A 21,561-nucleotide genomic window follows, 5' to 3' on the forward strand; every position below is an offset into this window, starting at 1 on the left:
GCTTGTAGTGTTTCTGTCAGGAAGTCTGCTGTTAGCCTGATGTGTTTTCCTTTATAGGTTACCTTTTTTCTCTCTAGCTGCCTTTAAAACTCTTTCCTTGTCCTTGATCTTTGCCATTTTAATTATTCTGTGTCTTGGTGTTGTCCTCCTTGGATTCTTTCTGTTGGGGGTTCTTTGTATTTCCGTGGTCTGTTCGATTATTTCCGTCCCTAGTTTGGGGAAGTTTTCAGCAATTATTTCTTCCAAGATACTTTCCATTGCGTTTCCTCTCTCTTCTTCTTCTGGGACCCCTATAATACGGATATTGTTCCTTTTGGATTGGTCACACAGTTCTCTTAATATTGTTTCAGTCCTGGAGATCCTTTTGTCTCTCTCTATGTCAGCTTCTATGCGTTCCTGTTCTCTGGTTTCAATTCCATCAATAGCCTCTTGCTTCCTATCCATTCTGCTTATAAACCCTTCCAGATTTTGTTTCATTTCTGTAATCTCCTTTCTGGCATCTGTAATCTCCCTCCGGACTTCATCCCATTTCTCTTGCGTATTTCTCTGCATCTCTGTCAGCATGTTTATGATTCTTATTTTGAATTCTTTGTCAGGAAGACTGGTTAGGTCTGTCTCCTTCTCTGGTGTTGTCTCTGTGATCTTTGTCGGCCTGTAGTTTTGCCTTTTCATGGTGATAGGAACAGTTTGCAGAGCTGGAACTAGTGACGGCTGGAAGAACTTCCCTTCTTGGTGGTTTGTGGCCCTCCTCTCCTGGGAGAACAGCGACCTCTAGTGGCTTGTGCTGGGTAGCTGCGCGCAGACAGGGATTCTGCTTCCTGCCCGGCTGCTATGGAGTTAATCTCCGCTGTTGCTGTGGGCGTGGCCTGGCTCGGGCAGCTACTCCAAAATGGTGGAGTCGTGTTTGAGGGGGAGCAGCTGGGAGGCTATTTATCTCCGTAAGCCCAGGGGTTAGGGTGCCCAGAGATCCCTGGATTCCCTACCTCTGGATTAAGTGGCCCGCCCTGCCCCTTTAAGACTTTCAAAAAGCACCCACCAAAACAAAACAACGACCAGAAGGAAAAAAAAAATTTTTTTTAATATTAAATAAATAAATAAATAAAAGAAAATGGCCCTCGTTTATCTTTATTCTCTGGCGCCAGCCTCAGGCATCTGCTTCCCGGTCTTGCTGCCCTGTTTCCCTAATATTGGGGTCCCTATCTCTTTAAGACTTCCAAAAAGCGCTAGCAAAAACAAAACAGAAAAAAAAAAAGATGGCCTCTCGCTTTTCTTATGTCCTCCGGCGCCAGTACCCGCTCACCGTTCTTGCAGCTCTGTTTCCCTAGTATCCAGGGCCCTGCGCACACACTGTGTGTTCAGCAGTCCTGGGCTCCCTCTCCCTCCCGCTCTGCCTACTCTTCTTCCGCCGGGAGCTGGGGGGATGGGCGCTCGGGTCACGCCAGGCAGGAACTTGTATCTTATCCCCTTTACGAGGCACCGGGTTCTCACAGGTGTGCATGTAGTCTGGATGATGTCCTGTGTCCTCTGGTCTTTATTCTAGGAAGAGTTGTCTTTGTTATATTTTCATAGATATATGTGGTTTTGGGAGATTTTCACTGCTCTACTCACGCCGCCATCTTGGTGTGCCCCCTTATCCCCAGCCCATGCAGGGGAATTAACAAAAATCTTGAGACTTCTTACTATAGTTTACCTAATCAAAGGATATTCACTCATTGATTCCTTTTGTTTTATCTTTGGGGAGGAATAGAAATAATGGCTAAGAAGAAACTAAGGGCTTGCCTCCTTTAGATAAAAACAAAGGCTGTTGGGCAACTCACCAAATTGGAGTCTTACATCCAGAGAAATTCCTCCATGGGAATGGAATCCACTTCTTACCACCCTGATATAAGTTCTTAAACCTCAGAAGTGAAAGCTTAGCACACATGTTGTAAAAAGATTATCATTGCCTCACCTGGTGCCCCAACCTTCCCTGACCATTCACAAGGCTTTAGAGTGGTGTGGAGAGAAAACAGTCTCTGTTTAGAGGGAAGCACATACTGGGTCTTGGCCACAGTAGGGAGAGGGTATCAAAGAAATCTTCAACACTACACTGGAACACAGGGTATCTTGACTGCCAGTGAAGCAAGACCTAAATAAAAGGAATAAAAACACGACATGTGTGCGAACATTACAGATCAAAAACAGAAATGTAAAAGAGATTAGTCAAGCTTAGAAAATAACTTTTTCTTCATGTTGTGTAACAATGTCATAAAAACACATCACTAAAATACAGTAGGTGGTAGGACAACAAAATGAGGTTTAAAAGGTAATTGCAGGTATACAGAAAGAAATCAGTGAATAATTGCTTAACGCCAAGCCTTATCCTAGTTAAGCTGTTGAACTTCAAGAATAAAAGAAAAACAACAACTCAGTCATTCGGATAGGAAGCATAAGTCATCTCAAAGACAGGAAAGATCAGGCTCTCCTACAGCCTCAAGGCCAGAATACTGGGGAGCAATATCCACAAAAGGCTGAGGCAAGGAAACAGCACTACCCAGATGAAGAGCTCAGATGCAAACTTACAAGCCCTTCTTGAAAAAACTGCTTGTTGACACAGTCCAGCTAGCAAACATATTTTATTCAAAATAAAGACGCAAGAACAGAGATTCTGTGGTGAAAACTGGCAGTGAAGTTTGAATCTGCGATTTAAATATGGAACTGTGTTGGTTCAGTGCAGATCATGGTTATAAATTCTGGAACAACTGAAATTCTGACTCAGTGAAGTCAGGAGGATGGGCTGATTATGCGTACTTAAAAAAAAAAGAGAGAATAAAAAGCTCTCCTGAGATTTTAGTGTGAAGTTTTGAAGTTCTTGAAGTAGTCTTGCCACTCAAGATTATTAGGGGCTTTGGGGCACAGTGTGGCAAGCTTACCCCTTGCTCTTTATTCTGCCTTTCCCAGCTCTTACTCATAGCACCTTGTGGCAGTAGGTGTAGGTAGCACTCCACTTACGGAAGCAGCAGTGACCATTCTTGCTAATAGTATGTTAAAGGAAAATACTCTTGCCCACCATTGTACAACATTAGCTTACATTTTGAGACAGTGATTTCAAATTCTAGTGTGCCTAAGAATCACTGGGACCGGGTACAGTGTACTAAAGGGACTCCAGCTATAGAAATTCATATATATATATTTTAAGTAAGGAAACATATTGAAAATGTAAAATATGGTTGATATGCATAAAATGTTATTTTGTGGTTTTTTTCTTCAGCTTTTTCAAACTTCCTGTCTCTTAAATAGCTCAGAGGGAGACAAAGACAGGAGAGAGGAAAAAACAGAAATAGAGTGAGAGAAAGGGAGAGGGTCCAAGGCAGGTACAGAGTGAGCCTAATGTAAACATCACTATGGGATAAAGAAGATGTTAAGGAAGATGACTAGAACCATCGCTGGATATCGCGTTCACTCCTTGTGGCGGTGACGACAGCGATACGTTCACAGACCTGGTTCACTTCAGTTCTTTATTGTTGCTCCAAAGGTCGGGAGAAGGTGAGTGAGAAGAAGCAACAGCCGGAGAGAGCGAGTGAGAGGAGGAATGAGAGGAGAGAGACTCTCTTTCTCTTTCCTGCTTATGCCTTATATAAAGGAAGCTGGCCTATGGTGATCAAGATCATGCGTGACCTTTAAGCTGATTGGTAGCATGCCTTCTGCATGAGTTGAGCATGAGCGCGGAAACATGGGGCAAGCCTATAGGAGCAACTTCCTTATGCTAATGCCACCAAACCAGGAAGGGTTGCGCCCAGGAAGCGGGCGCCATCTTAGGGCATTGGTCAGCTACAGTGGAAGGGCGGTGTTCAGCTATAGTGGGACTCAGCCTCGGCCGTAGGCCGGCCCCTACATCTCCCCCTTTTTTGTTTTTTAACACAATGAGGCTCGGGTACCATGCTTGTCTTAGGTTGTCAGGGAGGCACAGCATCCTTACCCGTCATAGGGCAACAGACAGCTAAGGTCTGCTCCCTGTCTTAGGTTGGTATGCGTACCTCCTGATCTTACCCGTCTTTGACTACTGGTCCAACATTTTGAGCCACACCCTAGGGGAGATGCCTTCCTCTATAGCTGCCATGGCCTGCACCAGAGCCATCCGCACTTCCCGATGTTGCCGTTGCATGGAACAAACTTTTCTCCCAAGTAGGAGAAGACCTACAAGGAGTAATATACCCACAACACCCATGCCTGACCAGGCTTTGGTGGCATTTAGCACAGCTTCAGCAAACTGAGCTACAGACAGCGCCTCTACCTTTTGGGAACTAACATTCAATATTTCTAGCCGTAGCTGAGTGTTGAGCATGTCAAACTCACTGGACCAATTGGTGGATAACATCTTGCCTAATTCCCTGGACAGATTGGCAGCTTAGAGAGGTTATGAAAAGGAATGCCAGTAACACATAGAGCTGTCAAAGGGCAGATATGGGAGATTAAGTGTACTATTGGTAGAGAAAAAGGCGGGAAAGGTATGTGCAGTTTCAGTCACCAGGAGTGGTAGAGGCAAAGCCTTCACCAGACCCCATAGTTCTCTGGGTTCCGCTATCGCCTGCTGAAGGATCAGTAGCAGGATCAGCATCAGTCGGGTCGGCATCTCGCACTTCCGGTTCTGGTCTTGCCACTCTCCATGTCAGGCATTCAGGCACCCAGATGGGATTGTTTCGGTCCTGTGGGAAAACACAAACAGAGCCACGGTTCCAGATTAACACTGGATCCGGGCCTTTCCATGATCCTTCCAATACATCCTTCCACATAACTGTGGGCATGTCTTTAGGCCTGGAACGGCGATTATGCCGCTCTGCTGCACTGTGGCCATCTTTGTCTAATGTCAAAAAATTTTAACTGAATAATATGATGTTAAGTTTGTCTCTGGGGGATCTGAAGTCTGCCCCTATTCCCCCTTTTTGTTTATAGAGAGCATTTTTAAGGGTCAGGTTGGTGCGCACTACCACGCCTTGCCCTTGAGGGTTGTAGGGAATACCTGTGGTGTGGGTGATATCCATTACCCTTAAAAATCTAAGAAAGGATTGGGATGTATATGCTGGTCCATTATCAGTTTTTACATGCTTGGGTTTTCCCCAGGCCAAAAACGCCTGAAGGCAGTGAGTTATGACATCTCTAGTTTTTTCCCCTGTATGGCAAGAGGCGAAAATGATGCCTGAGCAGGTGTCAACAGACACATGAATATATTTCATCTTGCCAAACTCTGGAATATGAGTGACATCCATTTGCCAAATGTGATTGGGTAGTAGTCCCTTTGGATTGACTCCCTCTGAAACGGTGGGTAAGAGTGTAACACACCATTTACAACTTACTACTATGGCTCTAGCTTGGTCTCTAGTAATATTATATTTTAAGCGAAGGGTGTTTGAATTCACATGAAATTGTTTGTGAAATTGTGTGGCTTGTTCTACATGGTCAAATATCACTGAGATGTTAGACTCACGGGTCAGGGCATCGGCACGTCTGTTTCCCTCAGCAATGGGTCCTGGGAGGGAAGTGTGGGCTCTTACATGTCCAATAAAGAAAGGTGTTGATTGATCCCAGATCCATTGTTGTAGCTTTCTAAAAATACTGGCAAGGGGGGAAGACTGGCTAATATAACTTACATTCTCTAAGATGGACACAGCATTCACTACATACTGACTATCTGCTAAAAGGTTAAAAGGTTCCTGTGAGAAAAGTGTAAAGGCTTGTGCTACAGCCAACAGCTCTGTTTGTTGGGCTGAAGTGGTTGGAAAACTGAATGTCCAAGATTGGTCACCAGTGACCACAGTCCCGATGCCATTCTTTGACCCATCAGTGAACACCACCTTAGCCTTGGGTATGGGATTACATCTTGTGTTTTTAGGAAAGATGACGGGATTAGAGAGGCAGAACTGTAGCCAAGGATGTTTTGGGTAGTGGTTGTCAAAGGAAGCATTGGTGATGGTGTAAGCAACAGCCCATGCATCACAGCATACAGTAAGACATTCAATCTGCTCAGCAGTATAAGGTGTTATTATTATGTTTGGGGGAATCCCAAATGTTTTTATAGCTGTCCTGATTCCCTTGATGATCAAATCAGCTATACTCTGAGGATACCATCTTAATGTTTTTCCTGGAGAGTGGGCCAGATATACCCAGAGAATTGGCCCTTCCTGCCAAAGTACCCCTGTTGGGCTATTATTACTGGGTATCACTATAAGGAATAGCAATTTGCCATAGTCTATTCTATCTACCTGGGCAAGCTGCAAGCGGGATTGGACTAGTCTCAAGGCTTCCTTGGCTTGCTTACTGAGAGAGCGCGGAGATGATAAATCAGAATCGCCCTTCAGTGTCTCATATAATGGACTGAGCTCTTCATCTGTAAGCTTTAAGAATGGCCTTACCCAATTTATATCTCCAAGGAGTTTTTGAAAATCATTTAGGGTGCTTAGATGATCTGTTCTTATGATCACTTTTAATGGTCTAAAAATAGTATCTTCCAATTTTATTCCTAAATACTGTTTGGTACAAGTTACCTGTACCTTTTCTGGTGCTAGTTCTAAGCCCCATTGTTTAAAATGTTCTTGCAAGAAGCAGAGGCCTTCTTCTACTACACTGTTCCTTTCATGACATAAGAGAATATCATCCATATAATGATAGATAATCACTTCAGGGAACTTTTTCTAACTTCTGCCAGGGCCTTATGTACAAACAATTGGCACATAGTAGGGCTACTCGCCATGCCTTGTGGCAACACCTTCCATTCATACCGCTCATCTGGGTGACCATGATTGACAGCTGGTATGGTGAAGGCGAACCTTTTACAATCCTCAGGATGAAGAGGGATGGAAAAGAAACAATCTTTGATATCTATTACAATGGTCTTCCAATATTTTGCCAGGGCCATAGGCAATGGTAAACCTAATTGTACTGATCCCATGAGAATCATCTGATTATTTACAGCTCTTAGATCATGCAGAAATCTCCATTTTCCTGATTTCTTTCTTTTGACAAATATGGGTGTATTCCATGGGGAAGTAGAACTTTGAAGATGCCCTGCAGCAATTTGCTCTTGCACTAATGTGTGGGGTGCTTCCCTTTTCTCTTTAGTAAGGGGCCACTGAGGAACCCACACGGGCTCCTCTGATCGCCATTGTATTTTTAGTTCTTGTCTGTCCTCAATGGCCCCGAGGAAAAACCCAGTCCTGGGCCTCCAATCCTACTGGGTACCACTCCTGAGAGCAGGATGGGTGTCTCTCTGCCAGTCAAGTTTTTTCCTATGCCTCCGGTCCCTGTATGGCCCTGCTTCCTCATAATGGACTTTGCCTGATTACTATAGAAGGTTTCTGTTGTTAGTTTAAGATTCATCTGGGTCAGTATGTCTCTTCCCCAGAGAGACACCAGTATGCTCAGCACATAAGGTTGAACTACTCCCTCATGCCCTTCCGGATCTTTCCAGGGGAGTGTGGCAGCACTACATAATGGGGCTTGAGCTATGCCCAGCCCTCTTAGAGTCTGAGCAGCTCGGTTTAGAGGCCAATCTTTAGGCCACTCAGCTTCCCTTATAATGCTGCGATCTGCCCCTGTGTCTAATAGTCTTAAGAAGTTCCTATCTCTAATCTTCAGGACAAGCATAGGCCTGTCTCCCAGCTCCATTGTGAAACAGGTCAGAGGGGCCCCAGATGATCCAAATCCTGATTGACCTCTTTTCATGTTTTTATGTCCATATTGTCTATGCTTACTAGGAAGCATAAGAATTTGAGCAATGCGGTCTCCAGAATTGATGGCTGTAATGCCTCTTGGGGAGGAGACCATAATCTTTACTACTCCCTCAAAATCTGGGTCAATAACTCCTGGGTGTACTATCAATCCTGCTTTGGTTGTGGAACTCCTGCCCAATAGGAGTCCCACTGTATCCTTAGGTAATGGACCTTTAAAATCTGACTCTACTAACTGGACCCCCATCTTGGGTGTCACTACGAGTCTGGTGGTGGCACGGATGTCCACTCCTGCGCTCCCTGTGGTGGCTCTCCTTGGTTCTTCAACTCCAAGCTGGATCCTTCATCTGTCAGATGAAAATGTGTCCTGGGAATTTGTTGGATCACCCCATACATTTGAGGGCCCTGAGGTGGGGGGCCTGGCCTCCCGTTTTTTGCCTGCTGCGGGGGTTGTGGGCATCCCTCCACATCTACTACTGATCTGCACTCTCTTGCCCAATGGTTTCCTTTTCTACATCTGGGACATAATCTCGGTTGTGGTTTGATGTTGGTCACACTGGCTCCTCCTCCGCCTAATTTTGGGCAATCTCGCTTTAAATGACCCATCTGCTTGCAATGGAAGCATGCCCCGGGAGGGGTACCCCTGCTACGCGCCTGTTGCAGTCCCTGAGTTATGGCTGTGGCTATCACTTGTCCTTGCACTACACTATCATTGATGTCTCGGCAAACTTTGAGGTACACATTTAAATCTTTATTTTTCCAAGGCCTGATAGCTTCTTTACACCATTTATTTGCTTGCTCATAGGCCAACTGTTTCACTAGGGGCATGGCTGTGTCAGCATCTCCAAACATACGGCCTGCGGTTTGCATCAGTCTCACCAAGAAATCTGCGTAAGGCTCATTTGATCCTTGGAGTACTCTGGATAGTTGACCCTGTAAATCACCAGAGCCCTGGAGTGTTTTCCAGGCCTTGACAGCTGCTGTAGCTATTTGCATATACACTGCAGGCGGGTAATTTATCTGATTATGCTGTCCTAAGTAAGGTCCTGTGCCCATCAGCATCTCTAGGTTTTACTGTTCCCTGCGGCAGCGTTGCGCCGGGCAGTGTCTTGTGAAAGCTCTGCCCACGCAGTTTTGAATAGCAGGTACTGACCTCCAGTAAGTCATGCTCTGGCTACATTAGCCCAATCATCTGGTGTTAGATTCTGAGTGGCTAATGACTCCACTATGGCCACAGTGAATGCTGCTTGCACTCCATAGGTGGTGGCAGCTTCCTTGAGGCTTTTTACAAGCTTAAAATTTAGGGCTTGATGGTATCTTTGACTGGGTGTTTGGATCTTCTATTACTGGGAAGGCTGCATTCCCCTCCATGGTTAGCCATTCCCTCCATCTATTCTTGCCCAATTGTTCTTGGCACCCCTGGCCACCACAACATGAGTAACTCTGGTAAGGGGGTGGCTCTGCTCTATAGGTTGGAGAGCAAAATGGATGACTTGGGGCAGTTGGCACAATCTCTTCTACCTTACTGATCTTATTGGGGAGAGGGGCTGAACTAGTCTCTCCTTCCTCTCTGCTTATTCTCAGTTGGCTCAGTGAGGGGTACAATGTGGGCCGATGTCCTCTCTGAGCAGCCCTAGCCTCTAACACTTCTCCTGATAATTCTTGGTCCTCTTCCTCATCAGAGGACACCCCCTGTGTAGATCCTCTTTCAGATGCTCTCGCAGAGGCTTTTTCTTCTTTCACTTCCTCAAGAACCTCCTCTCCTTCCCTTATGGCCTCTCTACAACTAGGTTTATTCTCTTTTAGGCAGCTCGTAACCAACCCCCATATGGGGAGCGTCCCAGCTGGGAGCGGCTCCCTGCAATCTGCGTTGCGCAGATCCTCGCCTAACTTTTTCCACACGGGGGTAGTGATTCTTCCTTCATCTAGGAACCACGGAGCATGCTTCTCTACCGTGTGGAGGAAAGCCCTTGCGGTGTTTGTTTTTAATGGTATTCCGTTGGCCCTCAGGAGTGCTCTCAAAGGCTCTTCTGCTCTCAGTCTAGACCCTTCAGACCCCATGTTAATAGTGAAGAGATTAAGATATACTCCTGATGTCTACAGGTAGGGGGTACTCTTATCACTAATTTACATTCGTTGCTATACCGCGAACTTTCCTTGCTTTGTCGCTATCCCGTGAACTTTCACTGGCGCCTTTACTTCATCTAACATACTTAGCAACAACAAACACAATAATAAGCACAAGGATGAACAAGACGAACAGACAGAATAGAAATCCCCACCTCGGCTGCTTACTTTCGTTTTGCTTGTTGATCCACTCACCCTCCTCTTTCGAGGTGTCCTCCTGAACGATCCTTCCGAATGGAGTCCACTGGTACTGCTTCAGGGTAAGAAGCTCTATGGCGTCTGCATCCGCCAGTTTCTCCTCTGGGTGGTTGGAGAAAAAACTCCCGGGTTTCGGCATCAGATATCGCGTTCGCTCCTTGTGGCGGTGACGACAGCGATACGTACACAGACCTGGTTCACTTCAGTTCTTTATTGTTGCTCCGAAGGTCGGGAGAAGGTGAGTGAGAAGAAGCAACAGCCGGAGAGAGCGAGTGAGAGGAGGAATGAGAGGAGAGAGACTCTCTTTCTCTTTCCTGCTTATGCCTTATATAAAGGAAGCTGGCCTATGGTGATCAAGATCATGCGTGACCTTTAAGCTGATTGGTAGCATGCCTTCTGCATGAGTTGAGCATGAGCGCGGAAACATGGGGCAAGCCTATAGGAGCAACTTCCTTATGCTAATGCCACCAAACCAGGAGGAAGGGTGGCGCCCAGGAAGCGGGCGCCATCTTAGGGCATTGGTCAGCTACAGTGGAAGGGCGGTGTTCCGCCATAGTGGGACTCAGCCTCGGCCATAGGCCGACCCCTACAGCTGGATGCTTTATTTTAATTTCCTGTTATTAGCTCAGGGTATCAGTATGTGGTCTCATTCACATAACTGGGTTGAATTAATTACCTGTTGAAAATATAAATAGCAAACTTGTGCAATAATATGTTGGAAGTCACAATAGGTCAACTTTGATTCAAACTAATATTAATAAATTCATATGTAAACTTCTGATCTTAGAAAAAGATGATATCACAGCCTCAGCTATAAATTTTAAAGATATTTTTAAGTGGAAAAGAAATAGAACAGAGAGACCAAATCATTCTTGTTGCATAAATATGTAAGTCATCTTAAAGTGTATCAGGTACTGATATTGATGTGGTTCTAAAGTTGCACTTTTATCCCTTTTAAATCATAAGCTTTTGTTTCAGTGTGCCAGTGGATTCAGTTCAGCTTTTTGTAAGTAATCCATTAACCAAATAATTTGCTCGTTCCCTGAAGACATGTTGTATAACTGGTAATTCTCCACTATGAGCCTAAAACAGTAACTTTGTGTATATGTGTGTGTGTTTCGGCTTAGTAGGTAACAGCCTCCTAAAAATAAATTTATACCTGATGGGGAATAAATTAATTTTCTGAGATTAATCGGTACATCAAATTTTAGAGCCTAGAAACGTTTTCTTCCCAGAGCTAAGGCAAACATAACACTTTGAAGATGTTCTCTTTATATGTATTAACTGTTTTCACTGTATTAATCAAGTTAACTTCTTTTGTTTGACCCAAAATTTCCTAGAACCAGAATTCCAGAGTTGGAAGGATTTTTCTAAATTATCTAGTCTGATTGACCAAGCTATTTAATGGCTTAGTCAGAATTAGAATGCAGGACTGTGGGATCTAATCTAAGCTTTTCTGCTATTATTGCTTATGTTTGTCTGTTTTTTAGGTGACTTCACTACAAGATGAAAAGAGTTCACTAGTTTCTGAGAATGAGATGATGAATGAAAAACTTGACCAGTTGGATGGATCTTTTGATGATCCAAATACAATGGTTGCAAAAAAGTATTTTCATGCACATTTACAACTGAAACAATTACAGGAAGAAAACTTCAGGTAGCATTTTTAGTAGAAATCCTGTGGAGTTCTATCTGCTAAACTAGTAGCTAAAGAATCATAAGCAATGAATTATTAAGCAGAATAATCATATTTAGGATACTCATTAAACACTGAAAATACCAAATAGTATAATATAAGTAGTTCCTGTCCTCAAAGGGCTTACAATCCAGTAGGCAGGTGGGATGTGTATATAAAAAGCAATTTAAATAACGTGTCCAAGTCAGTAAGGTCCAAGTGAAGTCCATGGACAAGTTCAATAGGAATTTAAGAGAGCAATTATTGAACCTTGGGAAAAGGGGGACATCTCTAAGGAGAGGGAGAGGGAACTTGGTAATAAATGGAAAAACTTCAAATCTGAAGCAAAAAGATGCTTTTCACTTTAACTTTTACATTTCTTCTTTGAAAAAAAAGTGTACATCTTATCTTTAATAAACATTGATTATCTCCTGTGTGTTTACCACTGAGGCTCGAACTATATGGCTTTGAGTGCAGGCACTTTAATTGTGTGTAGTTTTTGTATTTTTTAACTGTATGTATATTTTTGTATTTTTTTACATAATTTCAAACTTACAAAAAATGTTGTAAAAATAGTACAAGGAACTCCTTTATACCTTTTACTCACATCCAACAATTGTTTTACAGTTTTCTTCATTTGGGTTAGCAGTCTCTGCTAGATGTACAAATGTTTTATTTCTAAACCATTTGAGGGTAAGTTGGAGACATGCCCATTTACCCCTATATACTTTGATACACATTTCTTAAGAACAAGGATAGTCTTTTATAAACCACAGTGTAGTGTTTAAACTTAGGGAATTTGCTACTGTCACAATATTATCTAATCCACAGATCATATTCAAATTCTGTTAGTTGTCTTAATGTCCTCTGTAGCAAAAATTTTCCCCCAGTTCAGAAATCAACCCAGGATCATGCATTCCATTTAGTAATGGACTCTAATTCAATAGATGATAAATTCATTACTGTCATCATTTATTTTGATGCTGGAGTTGTCCCAGATTTGACCATTAGGGACCCTTTCAGTTGACCCCTGTGTCCTTTCAACATAGTGCTATCCTTCTTTGAGCATTTACCTTTTTTTGAAACAACAAAATGTTCTAGCCTTATCTTGTCCTTCCCCTTTCCCAACTCTGTAATCAATTATTTCCAAGGAGCCCTGAATCCTTTTAGTGTGGATAATGTTGTTCAGAAACAAAGGTCTATGCTCCAGATGAATTTTTGTTCTGTCATTGCTCTAGGTCCCTGTGGTGTACAGAGCTAGGAAATACACTTATGCAGGTTCATACTTGCCAGTGCTCACACACTTGTTTATACATATAACTGCATTTATTTTTATATTAGTATGAACAATGAATTCATATTGACCTCTTCCATCTCAGCTCTGTGTCATCAGGGTTCATTCTTTTTCTCCATTTCCATTATGTAACTTCCTTTTGCAACAGTCACCTGGCTCCCATTTTCCTCAATAAATTTTCTCATATGCTCAATCCCAAAACACACAGGAAATAATTTAAAAATTGCTAACCCATACCTTTGTAAAAAGCAAACTATTTTTAGACTGGTATGTTTTTGATTATTTTTTTTAACATGGTAATATATACATGTTGTGAAATGAATAAATACTAAGTACAATTTGACATGTTTTTAACAAAGGTGCACATTTGTGTAACTCACACTTTTACCAATATATAGTTCATTTCTATCCCTGCAGAAAGTTCCCTTATGTTCCCCAGTCAAACCCTGCCTTCCAAAGTCTAATTACTCTTCTGATTATTCTTGATCATAGATTAGTTTTCTCTGATCTAGAAATAGGTATAAATTAAATCATGCAGTCTGAACTCTTTGGTAACTGGCTTCTTTTGCTTGGCATGTTTGTGAGATTGATCCACATTGTTGAATGTGTTTGTAATTCTTTTATATTGCTGAATAGTATTCCATTATATGGGCTTATCTCACATTGTACCACATTGTGTTTATCCACTTTCCTTTAGATGGGCATTTAGGTTTCCAGATTTTGGATAATAGACATATGTATATGGAGTATGTCTTCTTTTGGACATAATTTTTCTAATTTTTTTTCTTGCTGCAAATACGAAGAATAATATTGCTGTATTGCTGAGATGGGTCTCCATGAGGAGTTGTTGCTGCTACTTGTAGTTGCTCTGCCTGCATAACATAATTTGATTTTCCAGTCTTCTTAATTTTAGCTATTCCAGAGAATATGTAGGAGTATCTAATTGTGACTTTAATTAGCATTTTACTGATAATTAATGATGTGATAAGCCCGTTTTCATGTGTTTTTGTGGGATATATTTTGTGAATGTCTCTGGACATTGTTGGCCTATTTTTAAATTGGATTGTTTGTCTTTATTACTGAGTTGTAGTCATATTTAAAAATACATTCTGGATACAAATCCTTTGTCAGATATATATATAGTAATATTTCATCTATTCTGTAGCCTACCTTTTCATTTTTTAAATGGTGATTTTCAAAAAGTGAAATTCTTAACTTAGATGAAATTTAACTTGCCAGTATTTTTAACATTAGTGCATTTTTTGTACTGTCCTAGAAATCTTTGTCTACTCCCATGTAGACAAAGATACTCTCCGGTATTTAGAACCTTCATAGTGTTAGCTTTCACTTTTAAGTTATGGTCCATTTGAGTTTATGTTTTTGAAAATAGTGTGAGATGTTGGTAGAGAGAGGTGAAGATTTATTTTTATTTTCCTTATGGTATCTAGTTTTTCAGTATCATCATTTGAAAAGATTTTAACTTTACTCCAGATTGCTTTGTATGTTTATGAAAAATGATATACCATAAAATTTGGGTCATTCCCTGGATTCTTAGTAGTTTTCCATTTATCAGTTTGTCTTTTTTTCTTACATGGCATGTCTTGATTACTATAGCCCCATGATAAATCATTTAAAATCAGGTAGTATTCCAACTTTGTTTTTTCTTTTCTAAATTGTTTTGGCTATTCTAAATGTTTTGCATTTTCACATAAGATTGAGAATTATCTGTTCAGTTTCTGTTAAAAAAAAACTTCTGTGATTATGATTTAGATTGTATATAATTGATATCTTAATTATATTGAGAATTTCTATCTCTGTATCTTCACTGATTTAAGTCTTTAATATTTCTCAGCAATGTTGTGTGGTGTTTCCAGCAGAGAATTCTTGTTTGTCTTTTTAACTGTATTCCCAACTATTTTATGTTTTTGATGCTATTACACCTGCAATTAAATTTTTCTGAAAAGTAGCTATTAATTTGTAGATGAACAGTTGACTTCTGTGTATTGAAACTTTTGTATCTTGAAACTTGATCTTGTATTTTGAAACTTCTGTCTTGCAGTTTCTTAATTCACTTATTGATTCTAGTAGTTACTTGTTTATATAGAAAATCCTAAGAAATTTATAATCATCTAATCTATTAATAGAGCTTTACATCTTCCCTCTATTATTTCTGCTTTGAATTAATTCTTGCTTTGAGAAAGAGACATCTTGTTCCAGGTCTTAAGGGGGCAAATGTTCAGGTTCTATCTAGAATGATGCTAGCTGTAGAGTTTTTCATTGTGCTTTTTGTCAGATTGAAGAGTTACCCTTCCTTTCTGGCTTGCTAGGAGTTGTTTATCTTCACTTGGTGATTTTTGTCAAATGATTTTTCTGCATCTTGAAATGGTAGTGTGGTTTTTCTTTTTCATTCTTTTATTATACTCATTTATTTCTTAATGTTATATAGTCATATTCTGGAAATGAACCACTTTGGTCATATTTATTCTGTTTCTATATACATATATGACTGAATTTGGTTTGTTTATATGTTGAAAGAATTTCTGTGACTGTCTTCATAATAGATTGTGATCTGTAGCTTTTTTCTCTCATAATGTCTTTTCCAGGTTTTGTTATCAGAGTTCTGCTACTCTCATGGAATAATTGGGAAGTATTCTCTCCTCTTCTATTTTCTGAAAGATTTTATGTAAGAATGATGTTATTTCTTCCTTAAATGTGGGATAGAATTTACCAGTAAATCAATCTGGGTCTATGGTTTTCTTTGTGAAAAGGCTTTTAATGACAGGTATAATTTCTTTAGTGGTCATAGAACTTTACAGATTTTCTGTTTCATCTGTGTCAGTTTGGTAAATTTCTTTTTCAAGGTAGATGTTTATTTCATTAACGTTGTTGAATTTATTGGCATAAAGTTCATAATATTCTTTTATTGTCCTATTAAGGACTGTAGGAGCTGTACTGATATTACCATTTTCATTCCTGGTTTTGGTAATTTGTGTTTTCTCATTTATTTTGATCACTCTTGCTAGGGGTTCATCAATTTCATTAATCTTTTCAAACACCCTTTATTAGCTCTCCATACTGTTAATTAATTTTAGATCTTTGTTCTTTCTTTCCTGTTATTTATTTTGGATATAATTTGCTCTTCCATTTTTCTAGTCTTTTAAGGTTGAAACTTAGATGACTGATTGTAAGCCTTTCTTCATTTCTAACATAAGCCTTTAAAACTGTAAGTTTTCCTCTAAGCAGTGGTTTAGCTGTGTCCTAGAAATTTGATTGGTTGTCTTTCTTTCGTTATTCCATTTGAAATATTTTCTATTTTCCCTTTTGAGTTCTTCCTTGACTCATGGGTTATTTAGAAATATGTTGTTTAATTTCCAAATATTCAAGGCTTTTCTAAGCTTCTTATTGTGACTGATTTCTAATTTAAATCCTTTGTGGTTAGAGAACATATCTCATGATACCTCTTTTGGTATTTATTGATAATAACTGCACATCATACATTTGGCTGTGGTGGATGTTCCATGTGTACTTGCAAAGAATGTGTGTTCTATAAATTTTGACTAACATATTTTATAAAAGTTAGTTATATCCAGCTGGTTAATAGTGTTGTTCAGATCCCTTCCATATTTTCACTGCAATTTTTGTTTGATTCTTTCATTTATTGGGAGACTGGTGTTAAACATGATTTTGGACTTGTGGATTTCTACCTGTGAATCTTTCAGTTTTTGCTTCGTGTAGTTTTAAAACTCTGTTTTTAGGTGTACACACATATGTGGTATGTTTTTCTGATGAACTGACCCCTTTATAATTATGAAATATCTCTGTTTGTCTTTGCTAATACATTTTGTCTTAAAATTTATTTTATTTGATATTAATATATCCACCCCAGCTTCCTTTGCTTACTGTTTGCATGGTATCCTTTTTTTTAAATCTTTTTACTTCTGACTTATCTGTGTCTTTATATTTAAAGTGTCTCTTGTAATTAACATCTGTTTAAGCTTTGCTTTTATATCCAGTCTTACATTCTTTGATTTTTAATTGTTGTGTGTAGTCCTTTTGCCTTTTATGTAATTTTTGACATGGTTATACTTAGGTATCAGTTTGATATTTTTCATTTGTTATATCTATTCTTTTATTCCTCTCTGCTTTCTTTTGAGTGAATCAAGTAGTTTTTTAGTATTTTATTTTAATCACTGTACTGTCATTTTACTTTTTGTTGTTGCTAGAGAGTTTGAAGTATTCATCCTTAGCTTATCGGTCTGCTTAGAGTGTATACTTAGAGTTAATATTTGCCACTGTACATTCTACATATATTTTTAAATAATTCCAATGTATGTCTAACATCTTCTCTTCCCTTTCTGAAATAAAAATTTTTGTGAGAACTAGAGGTAACCAAGCCCATGTTTCAGAAGTAAAAATGAAAATTCAGACCATTAAGTTTACTTTTCAAGGCTATTTCAAAACCAAGAGCCAAAAATTGTTCTATTCTTTTAGTTTTTTTTTAATGTGGAATTTTAAAATTGGGTCTCAATAAGGAATAAATGATGGCACTTACTTCATAAATACTTATTTGTTTTCTTTATGCAAGGCTTGAAGCTGCAAAAGATGATTACCAAGTTCACTGTGAGGAACTTGAAAAGCAACTCATTGAATTTCAGCATAGGAATGATGAATTGACGAGTCTTGCTGAAGAAACAAGAGCCCTAAAAGATGAAATAGATGTTCTTAGGTATGGCTTGTCTAAATAAAATTACGTCACTTCTAAGTTATTACTTATCACTTCTGTATTCTTTATTTTTCAGGGAGTCTTAGTCTTACTATCTCTGTATCAAGTATTGAAGAGTTTCTATTTGGACTCCTCGTCTTTCCTTCTTTTTTACTTGTTTGTAATTGCAATTTAAGGATAACATTTGATTCTTTTTTAATAATTATTTTTTATTGAAGGGTAGTTGACACACAGTATTACATTACATGAGTTTCAAGTGTACAACACTGTGGTAGAACATTTATATACATAATTCTAGGTTCCAGCTATCACCCTACCAAGCTGTTACAATATCTTGACTATATTCCTTATGCTATACATTACATCCTGGTTACTAATTTATTTTACCATTGGAAGTCTGTCCTTTTTTTTTTTTTTTTTTTTTTTTTTTTTTTTTGTGAGGGCATCTCTCATATTTATTGATCAAATGGTTGTTAACGACAATAAAATTCTGTATAGGGGAGTCAATGCTCAATGCACAATCATTATTCCACCCCAAGCCTAATTTTTGTCAGTCTCCAATCTTCTGAGGCATAACAAACAAGTTTTTACATGTAGAACAATTTCTTACATAATGAATAAGTTACATAGTGAACAGTAGTATAAGGGCAGTCATCACAGAAACTTTCGGTTTTGCTCATGCATTATGAACTATAAACAGTCAGTTCAAATATGAATACTCATTTGGTTTTTATACTTGATTTATATGTGGATACCACATTTCTCTCTTTATTATTATTATTTTTAATAAAATGCTGAAGTGGTAGGTAGATACAAGATAAAGGTAGAAAACATAGTTTAGTGTTGTAAGAGAGCACATGTAGATGATCAGGTGTGTGCCTGTAGACTATGTGTTAATCCAAGCTAGACCAGGGCAATAAAACATCCACGTATGCAGAAGATTTCTCTCAGAACGGGGGGGTGAGGTTCTAAGCCTCACCTCTGTTGATCCCCAATTTCTCACCTGATGGCCCCCCTGCGACTGTGCCTGTCTTAGGTTGTTCCTCCCTTGAGGAATCTTACCCGTCTCTGGCTAACCAGTCATCTTCCGGGGCCATACAGGGAAATGTGAAGTTGGTAAGTGAGAGAGAAGCCTTATTGTTTGAAAAAGTTAGCTTTTTACTTCTTTGCATATTTATGCCCTGTGGCTTCTATGCCCAGCATTTGTCTTGAGATATCTTTACCACTTGGAAGAATTATGATACTCGGTAAATTTGATATGAGGCACGAATTCTATTTAAGGGTTGTAATTAGGAAGGAAGAAGAAAAGCTATAGAAGTAGCAGGCGGAAGAAAACATGGGAAGATTGATTATTTCTTTGATATATCTTCTTGTAGAGTAACTTCAGCATGTATAGGTTTTAAGCTACTACTTAAATTGCACACACACATTAACATAATAGGAGTATAGTTACATAACCAAGGCATATCTGTAATTACCAGCCATCTGCAGTGAAACCAAGAAAACCAGTTAGGCACCTTAGGCATTTGTGAAAACTTATCTATGATATGGTGGATATTGTCCAAATGAACTTGAACAGTCTGAGAGAAATCAGACAAATTAAAACAACCCATTCCTGGGGACTGTTCACATGCCATATGTTCTTTTAACAATAAATAGTTTGTAGTTGTAAGACTTTGGAGCGCTACAATTTGCACTTCTCCAAATTCTTGGTTGAGTTCCAACAGTATAGATCCAGTCCAATTTTGTTGTTTTACTGTATGCACAGGCCAGCTTAGATATCTCCTTCCTCATTCCCATGGCAAGTCCAGGAACTGGTGGGATGAGTGCATCTACAGCTGTAGCAGTGCGTGGATCTTTGTTGGGGTTTTTTGATGATCATCTTCTGGCATGAGTCTTCCAGAGAGTGCAGATGTTGGAAGTTCTTTTTCATATCGTATCTTAGTTCATTTTCGGGGTAGCCGAATTAGGCTTTGATCCTCTGTGTAAACACAAACAGACCCTTTGCCTACACTTTTATATGCCCTTTATACCCTTGTGTAGAACTCGTTGGAGGTTACCACACAGGAACTGCCCTTTTTTTTTTTTTTTTTTTTTTGCTATCACTAATCTACACTTACATGACGAATATTATGTTTACTAGGCTCTCCCCTATACCAGGTCTCCCCTATAAACCCCTTTACAGTCACTGTCCATCAGCATAGCAAAATGTTGTAGAATCACTACTTGCCTTCTCTGTGTTGTACAGCCCGCCCTTTTCTCCTACCCCCCCATGCATGTTAATCTTAATACCCCCCTACTTCTCCCCCCCTTATCCCTCCCTACCCACCCATCCTCCCCAGTCCCTTTCCCTTTGGTACCTGTTAGTCCATTCTTGAGTTCTGTGATTCTGCTGCTGTTTTGTTCCTTCAGTTTTTCCTTTGTTCTTATATTCCACAGATAAGTGAAATCATTTGGTATTTCTCTTTCTCCGCTTGGCTTGTTTCACTGAGCATAATACCCTCCAGCTCCATCCATGTTGCTGCAAATGATTGGATTTGCCCTTTTCTTATAGCTGAGTAGTATTCCATTGTGTATATGTACCACATCTTCTTTATCCATTCATCTATTGATGGACATTTAGGTTGCTTCCAATTCTTGGCTATTGTAAATAGTGCTGCGATAAACATAGGGGTGCATCTGTCTTTCTCAAACTTGATTGCTGCATTCTTAGGGTAAATTCCTAGGAGTGGAATTCCTGGGTCAAATGGTAAGTCTGTTTTGAGCATTTTGATGTACCTCCATACTGCTTTCCACAATGGTTGAACTAACTTACATTCCCACCAGCAGTGTAGGAGGGTTCCCCTTTCTCCACAGCCTCGCCAACATTTGTTGTTGTTTGTCTTTTGGATGGCAGCCATCCTTACTGGTGTGAGGTGATACCTCTTTGTAGTTTTAATTTGCATTTCTCTGATAATTAGCGATGTGGAGCATCTTTTCATGTGTCTGTTGGCCATCTGTATTTCTTTTTTGGAGAACTGTCTGTTCAGTTCCTCTGCCCATTTTTTAATTGGGTTATTTGTTTTTTGTTTGTTGAGGCGTGAGAGCTCCTTATATATTCTGGACGTCAAGCCTTTATCGGATGTGTCATTTTCAAATATATTCTCCCATACTGTAGGGATCCTTCTTGTTCTATTGATGGTGTCTTTTGCTGTACAGAAGCTTTTCAGCTTAATATAGTCCCACTTACTCATTTTTGCTGTTGTTTTCCTTGCCCGGGGAGATATGTTCAAGAAGAGGTCACTCATGTTTATGTCTAAGAGGTTTTCGCCTATGTTTTCTTCCAAGAGTTTAATGGTTTCATGGCTTACATTCAGGTCTTTGATCCATTTTGAGTTTACTTTTGTATATGGGGTTAGACAATGGTCCAGTTTCATTCTCCTACATGTAGCTGTCCAGTTTTGCCAGCACCACCTGTTGAAGAGACTGTCATTTCGCCATTGTATGTCCATGGCTCCTTTATCAAATATTAATTGACCATATATGTCTGGGTTAATGTCTGGATTCTCTAGTCTGTTCCATTGGTCTGTGGCTCTGCTCTTGTGCCAGTACCAAATTGTCTTGATTACTATGGCTTTATAGTAGAGCTTGAAGTTGGGGAGTGAGATCCCCCCTACTTTATTCTTCTTTCTCAGGATTGCTTTGGCTATTCGGGGTCTTTGGTGTTTCCATATGAATTTTTGAATTGTTTGTTCCAGTTCATTGAAGAATGTTGCTGGTAGTTTCATAGGGATTGCATCAAATCTGTATATTGCTTTGGGCAGGATGGCCATTTTAACGATATTAATTCTTCCTAGCCACG

At 39.8% G+C, this 21,561-nt stretch overlaps 1 protein-coding gene across 1 annotated transcript in view; it reads left to right on the top strand.

The window, feature by feature from the left end:
* LOC130683214 (protein Hook homolog 1-like) overlaps positions 1–21,561 on the top strand; it is a 67,559-nt gene that overhangs the window by 21,663 nt on the left and 24,335 nt on the right. The window contains exons 6-7 of the mRNA XM_057499459.1: positions 11,519–11,685; positions 17,583–17,723. Of these exons, the coding sequence (XP_057355442.1) occupies positions 11,519–11,685; positions 17,583–17,723 (308 nt within the window). The remainder of the gene's footprint in view (positions 1–11,518; positions 11,686–17,582; positions 17,724–21,561) is intronic.

This window comes from Manis pentadactyla, chromosome 4, assembly GCF_030020395.1.
Source record: "Manis pentadactyla isolate mManPen7 chromosome 4, mManPen7.hap1, whole genome shotgun sequence".
In the NCBI taxonomy this organism is placed as follows: Eukaryota; Metazoa; Chordata; class Mammalia; order Pholidota; family Manidae; genus Manis; species Manis pentadactyla.